The sequence below is a fragment of the Metschnikowia bicuspidata genome, assembly GCF_001664035.1.
Source record: "Metschnikowia bicuspidata var. bicuspidata NRRL YB-4993 chromosome Unknown METBIscaffold_9, whole genome shotgun sequence".
In the NCBI taxonomy this organism is placed as follows: Eukaryota; Fungi; Ascomycota; class Pichiomycetes; order Serinales; family Metschnikowiaceae; genus Metschnikowia; species Metschnikowia bicuspidata.
In genome coordinates, this window is record NW_017387739.1 from 349,981 (window position 1) to 357,033 (window position 7,053).

General features: G+C 45.1%; 3 protein-coding genes across 3 annotated transcripts in view; 1 reads left to right on the forward strand and 2 right to left on the reverse strand.

Moving 5' to 3' along the window:
- The window catches only part of METBIDRAFT_47899 (uncharacterized protein), a gene marked incomplete at both ends in the record, with an annotated part of 2,126 nt that extends 1,375 nt beyond the window's left edge, over positions 1–751 (reverse strand). The window contains one exon of the mRNA XM_018858235.1: positions 38–751. Coding sequence (XP_018709464.1) covers positions 38–751 — 714 coding nt within the window. The remainder of the gene's footprint in view (positions 1–37) is intronic.
- A 2,300-nt stretch (positions 752–3,051) lies between these two features.
- Positions 3,052–3,499, reverse strand: METBIDRAFT_230741 (uncharacterized protein; the record flags this gene model as incomplete). The annotated part of the gene is made up of 2 exons (XM_018855257.1): positions 3,052–3,283; positions 3,345–3,499. The coding sequence occupies 2 exons, from the start codon at positions 3,497–3,499 to the stop codon at positions 3,052–3,054; spliced, it is 387 nt and encodes a 128-aa protein (XP_018709465.1).
- Positions 3,500–5,910: 2,411 nt separating this feature from the next.
- Positions 5,911–6,570, forward strand: METBIDRAFT_47858 (uncharacterized protein; the record flags this gene model as incomplete). The annotated part of the gene is made up of 1 exon (XM_018858232.1): positions 5,911–6,570. The coding sequence occupies one exon, from the start codon at positions 5,911–5,913 to the stop codon at positions 6,568–6,570; it is 660 nt and encodes a 219-aa protein (XP_018709466.1).
- Positions 6,571–7,053: the final 483 nt, after the last annotated feature.

Genomic DNA, 7,053 nt, shown 5'->3' on the forward strand with positions numbered 1-7,053 from the left:
CGCCCGCACCGGCCGCGCCCGNGCCCGCGCTGGCCACGCTGCCTGTGTGCTCGTCGTTCAGCGAGTAGCGCGTGGCGTAGTGGCGGCGGCGCTTGACCAGGCCGGACGTGTAACCCGCGGACACGTGTCCCGATGCCGCGAGCCGCGCGGAGCCCGGGTCCAGGAGCTCGTCGAGCGCGCTGTCCGCGAGCCGCGCCGGGTACTCGCGCTTGCGGCGCGGGCGGCGGTCCGCCAAGAGCGACGCCGCGGGGCCCAACGCCGCCGCCGCGGGGTACGCGCCCGGCGCGGCCCACAGGCTGGCGTTGACCATGTTCAAGAGGAGCTTGTCCTCCTTGAGGCGCCGCGCCTGGCTCTGGAGCTTGTCGTAGTACTTCTCCTTCAAGAGCTTGACCATCATGTCGTAGTTGGCCGTGGCCGTGTGCATGGCCGCCGCGTACTCGTGCTCCGCGCGCGTGACCTGGTACTCCTCCCAGAGCCGGAGCCGCGTGAGCTCGTAGTCGCGCACCTGCTCCAAGGCGCCCTTGCGCCGCACGTACTCGCCGTGCGTGCCCTGCTGGATGGCCGCGAGCGTGGCCTGGAGGTTGTGAAGGAGCCCGCGGTAGTACGACGCGCTGCCGTCGGCAAACCCGGCCTCGAGCTTGCCGAGCCGCGCAGCGATCTGCTGCCGCCGCTTGTCTTTCTTGCTGCCGCCTGCGGTTAGTACAAAGCCGCCAAAAGGGGGAAGATCCGGACGCCCGCACGTGGATTCCATGGCCCGCCGCAACGGGCCCTGCAAACGGGCCAGACACCCGCAAGCCGCCCCGGCCGGCGCCGGGCAGACTACCCGGGGGGCGCCGGGGTGCTAGGCCCGCTGGCCCGGAAATGCCGCTGTCAAGAGGCGCCACAAACTGGGCACAAACTGGATGCTGTAGGGACACCCGGGCCGGCGCCGATATATACCAGAAGCCGGCACAGAGACGCACCACGGAGGGCCATATACATACTTTCACCGGCGAAGCCGTTGCGCCTGGTTTCGTCCATGGATTCGGGGCAAAGGCGGCGTGTTTGGGGGAAAACAGAGTGGTTTGTGGACTCTCTGCAGCCGCCGGGGCGCTCATTGAGGGGAGCCGGCGGGCGTGCACACGGGCCGTGCGGCGCTATGTGCCGGGCATGAGCCTTGTCTGCCGGACTCGGGCTTTGTGTGCACGCCGCGGTTTCTGGTCGGCGCCAGGATTCTCTGCCAGAGGGCCGGCCCGGCTGGCGGGACTGTTTGCAGTGACCGGCCTGATGAGTTGGGGGTTCTGCCTTGTGTGCAGGCCGGTACCTGTGTTTTGTTCCCACTGCCATTTGCGTCAGGCATCGCTATTGTATGGTAGGCTCATTTCTGGGAGCCATTGGTATGATCCACGGTGTATTGGTGTTGTGAGTTGACATCAATGGTATTTTCCAGTAGATGTCCTTTTTTTTGTTTTTTTTGTTTTTTTTGTTTTTTTTGTTTTTTTTGTTTTTTTTGTTCTTTGCACTTTTATTTTTTCTTTATTGGTGTGGTGTATTGATGCTATCATGTGTTGGTGCTTTGTATTGGTATTCTCCATGGTATTATCCATGGTGCTTTTTGGTATTATGTGTTGGTAGAGCCTACCGGTACTCGTCATAAGTATTGTTCATTAGGATGCATTGTCATCGCTTATTAGCAATCTGTATTGGTACTATTCATGGCATGATGAATTGGTGCTATGTGTGGGTGGTTTCTACTTGACTTGTGTATTATCACGTATTGCTGTTATGTATTGGCTTTCTTTGTAGGTCTTACTGGTATTGTGGATTGGTATTCTCCCTGGTATCATGCATGAGTACTATGTGCGGGTGTTTTACATTGGTATGATGTATTGGAATATATTGGTAATTTTGATAATTATTATGTATTGGTATTTCTGATAATTATGTATTGGTATAGGCATCGATCTTGTTCAGTAGTTACATCGATTGGTATTACTAGTACTATGTACCGGACTAATCCATGGTGTTTTGTATTGGTGTTATCGATATACATGGCGTTATCCCTTAGTCCTATGTGCTGGTAAGTTTTACTTATTGTTATTGTGTATTGGTTTCGTATTGTGTATTGATATCATCGATAGTCATTATCTACCATTGGTATTATTCAGTAGTATTAGGTATTACCATTACTCATTGGTGTTACGTATTGGTATTATGTATTATGTATTGGTATTATGTATTTGATATTTCCCACTAATTTCATAAACTGGTGTTATCAATTAGGCTTATGTGTTGGTATAACCCATTAGTATCGGGAATCAGTGTTGTCCATAGTATTATACATTAATATTCTTCATTGGTACTGCCCACAGTAGTATTTATGGTTCATCCATAAATTTATTGATGGTAACATTTATTAGTATTATGTATTGAATCCAACCATGACATTATGTGTAGCTATTCTGTGTTGGTATTATGTGTTGGTATGATGTATGGTTACTACTTCACAACGTCAAACTAAGGTCAAGCTCAACTGGGTGTTCTTCCCCGCTAATTTTGCCAAGCCCGTTCCCTTGGCCGTGGTTTGGCTGAGAAGTAGACAGAGATAGTGGCTGTCTCGCTAATCCATTTAGTCCCGACATTTAACTAGGTGACGAGGCATTTGCTACCCTAATAGAGCCATAGTGACTTCCGCTATTTACCCGTACTTGGTAATTTCTTCACTTTAACATTCGGAGAAATGGGCAGAAATCACACTGCATCAACGCTTTCTGACCATCGCAATGCTATGCTTCAATTCGACAGTCAGATTCCCTTGTCCGTACCAGTTCTTAGATAGTTGTTGGTGAGATTAGGGTAATGAGGGGGTGGGGACAAAAAAACGGAACGTGTTTTATGTCCTTCTCAAAGAATTGTTCCAAAATCAAGTTGGCCTTATCCTTGAGGTAAAATGCAAGCTTAAGATAGGCGTAGCTGTCCGACGCTTTCTTGCCCAACTGGAATAAGTGCCACCCGTACTACTTCTTGATTCTCATGGAAAAAGAGTTGAAGTACTTGTTTTAGTGCGATGGCCTAGCTGATGTTGGCACCGTTCTTTTGAACAGTGAACTTTACCTTGACTTTGGAAAAGGCGTGACCCAAACCCAACTTGGCTCTCTCGATGACACCCTCCTGTGAGTCCTTCAAGAGCTTGAGGCCGTGGACACGGATGTATTTCGAGAAGCCCTGAGCAATATTGTTGAACAAGCTGTCGACATATGGGGTGACCCAAGTTTTGGACCGAAACACCCACAGTAATTCTCTCCTTTTCGAAAGCATTGAGCAAGCTCAACTTTAACACAGACTTTAAGTAGTTTTTCACTCACATCTCAGAGACATCTTTGGCATTCTCCAAAGCCTGGACAGCGCCTTTGAAGAATGCAAACAAAACAAGCTCAATCATTTTACAAAATTTGCCCAAGTCCAGCAATGCGTCTTGAATCTCCCTCAGTCTGACAGCAATGTACCCACAGTAGTACATACGTAAACTAGTTCATGGTATTATTCATTTATATTATACTATATCCGTGGTATTTATTGTATAATGTATTGATATTACTTTATCCATGGTATGATCCATTGGTATTACCATCCACATCATCCGTTTCTATCGGCTCTTCACAGTAGCCATTCATAGTCGTCTCAAAAGACACATTAATGTTCGACCGTTCATATTAACTCAGTCAGTATCCCTACCTGCTAATACCGCCCATTCATAGACCCCACCCAAAAGGGTGTTCATACCGGCAGCTGGTACGGTCCATTTAATTTGGGTTTCTCTTCCAACTAGCCAATAATCTTTTTTATTAGCTGATCTTTTTCAAACGAAACAGATTTTTTAGCTTATCATGAAGGTGGAGCACTTCGTTATTGCAATTATTAGACCTCTAAATAAGTTGTTGCTCATTACAACTCAATAAAGTTCAATTCTAATTGCCGCACTTTTTGGGTATTACTTTGATCTTCTTAGTTGCTGGTTGTGACTGTTATCATCAATATCTGCGTGCTTGAAATCCATTAAAATCACACTACTATATGAAAACCTTACATACTCTTGTCAAGCCTAACATTCACACTATGAACTTGAGCAAGGTGTAATACCAATGGACGCAAGCATTCAAAGTCTCCAAGTAGTAACTTTTGGCTGCAATAATACTACTTTTGACACAACACCGCTCTTGGTATCCATTTCCACTTTACTCGGAAAGCTCTGGTTCTTCGACTAGGCCATAAACGCGAAAGAAGAAAGGCAATATTGCAACACTTTCTCACACCACCATCGAGTCCAATGTCAATAGAAAGCGTGATTTGATGCATGCATTCATTGCATGTGAAATTTGTGACAGTTACAAGGCTTTTAGGGAAGCTTTGTTTTTGGGTATGGACAAAAAAAACACAGAATTCGCTGTCATCATGAATTTCAAAATAATATATTCTGGAATTCGCCCTAATTGATGTTTCGAATATTTCATCATGTCACCTTGCAATGCGCTACGTGTTTAATCTCAAACTCTCTTGGTAATATCCCCATAAAAGATTGCAATGTGTCAAAAATATCTGACATGTTGCTCGTGTGGTACTGCACATCGCAAGCTTGGCCAATGGAGTACTGAAAAGTTACTCATCGTAGGGAGAGGATTCTCCTGCTCCCTAGGGGTTGATTATATAAATGCTAGTCAACTCCTCGTATATTTATACAGATATCTCTATCATTATTATAACAATGCCTATAAAATGCACAGGTAGTCTTAGAAACTCCTGGCTTCATAAATGCTTGTCAGTGGCTTCCGCTATCGAAGCTGGAGACAATCAATTCTAATCATTACCTTTGAAAGAAGCAATGAATGCACCCACAATTTACCGAGTGCAGAACTATTTTACTTTTGCGGGTATGCCACTTTTTTCGTATGCAAACATTGTATACTTCGTTGTGTATTTTCCTTGAGCTTTGAGGCGTAGGTCTTTTCTTTTTGTTTTTTTGAAGATACGGTCAAAGGACATCCGAGGCATAATTTTTTGAATCAAGCTGGGCAGATTTTTCCGGAAGTGATACACACTTCAGTCACGCTCTCAAAGTCAGTATCAATACTTCTGGATTGGGAATCAAAAAGCCCATCGTCGCTTATACTTGCCGCTTAGGGATTGGTGAGATAGAAAAATACAGTTTGATACAGTTTGAGATTTAAACGAAAACTACTTTCCCGACAAAAAATAAGAGCACATTCAGAAGAGACGCTTAAGGCCAAGAATCTTGAACATAAAGCCAATGGAAATATCAACTGCGGTAAACTCACGTCGACCTTTGTCTTCTCAGCGAGACAGCTTCGGGTACAAAAAAAAGTGAATTCGTAATGTACCTGGCTTTGATGATGGCAGACGGGGCCTGCAGAACCAGCTTGCAGAATTAATCGAGATTACTTACATGAAAAGACACATGCAAGATATATTGCCGAAAATAAAAGCAAGCTTATCGGGGCCCGACAAGCACGAGCACTCGAATGTGTCACAATTTTTTTCATTGCCAATACGTGCACACTTTCCTGGTGTAAAGTACGCTCTCTTATTCGCATATATGGCAGTTCATATCCACAAGTTTTAATTATCAGAAAGGAGTCACTCAACGACCATTTTGTAGGATTTGATGTTCGTGTATTGATCACCATTGCGTGCAGACTTCCGCATTGAGTCAGACTTCTGTCCGTCAGATAAGCTCATACATGTCCAAGATGATCTAGCATATTCGTTGGAGTAAAAAAACCAGCATTTCGATCGGATCGTTCCCCATACATTTGATTTCACAAAACAAAACTATCTCATTACTCAAATATCACCTCGCCTAGAGCCAAGTCATTAAACATCATTTTCCGTCTGCATCTAAAAGTCTTTATATAGATGACTTACGATATCGATCACTTGAAAACATTGCCTTTTGCAGACCGCACGTACGCGACCACCCCTAGAGTCAAAGACAACTTCATATTCAATCTTGCCAAGACGGACGAAACTGTCACCTTAATCACTGCCCACGATGCTGATGAGATGCCCTCAGGGTTGCTTCATCTGGCATGGAACGAAATGAACTTTGTGATTCGTGAAGGCCGGACATATCCACACTACTTAGAGTTTTCGTACGACGATTTCCTTGCGTACTTCTTTGAGGGTTTTGCTGCGATTTTGGTTGAAGGTAGATATGAATCCACATGGGAGAGTGAATCGCAAGATTTTTGGGACCAGAAGTACTTGGGACATTTCTACATCAAGCCCAACTATATTGGCCGATGCCTGCATGTGTGCAACGCTGGGTTTGTTGTGAATCATGGTCGTCGGGGCTTGGGACTTGGCAAAGAACTTGGCAAGCAATACTTGACTATTGCACCCAAGCTAGGTTATGTATACCTGGTGTTTAATCTTGTTTTCGAGACAAACTCAGCAAGTTATAAGATATGGGAATCCTTGGGCTTTGAGCGTATCGGGTACGTGAAAAATGTTGCGATGTTGAAAGGCGAGGACAAGTTGGTGGGTGCCTTCATGTACGGCAAAGACCTCAATTAAGCCACCATCAGCTACATATGTTTGGGAACAAAAACATTATGAATCCATATAGTGAAAACCCACTAAGTCTCAAGATGCCATTCTTTTTTTTCAGAAACATTAGGCCGTGACATGTTCTTTACTGGCGAGACCGCTACGTATCAACAAACCTGGTGTTCTTGATAAAAGCGAATGTAGAGTAGCTCGTGATTGAAAAAGCCAGGCAATGTGATAATTCGATAGCATGATTGGATCATACGCTGGTGTGATCAATTTACTGCAGCTTTCAAAGCTTGTTCTCCCTATTGCTTGCTAGATCTCACCAAAAAATTAGAATTGGCTTTCGAGATGCTTTCTCAGTCCACTTCTGATCGATGAGATATATCTGATACGGTGTTTTGAATTCGCGATACTGTGAAGGACGGTATTAGAGCTTTGTCTGGCAATCATACAATAACTTATAGGTTCAAGTTAGTACTTGATAGAACATATGAAACACTATTT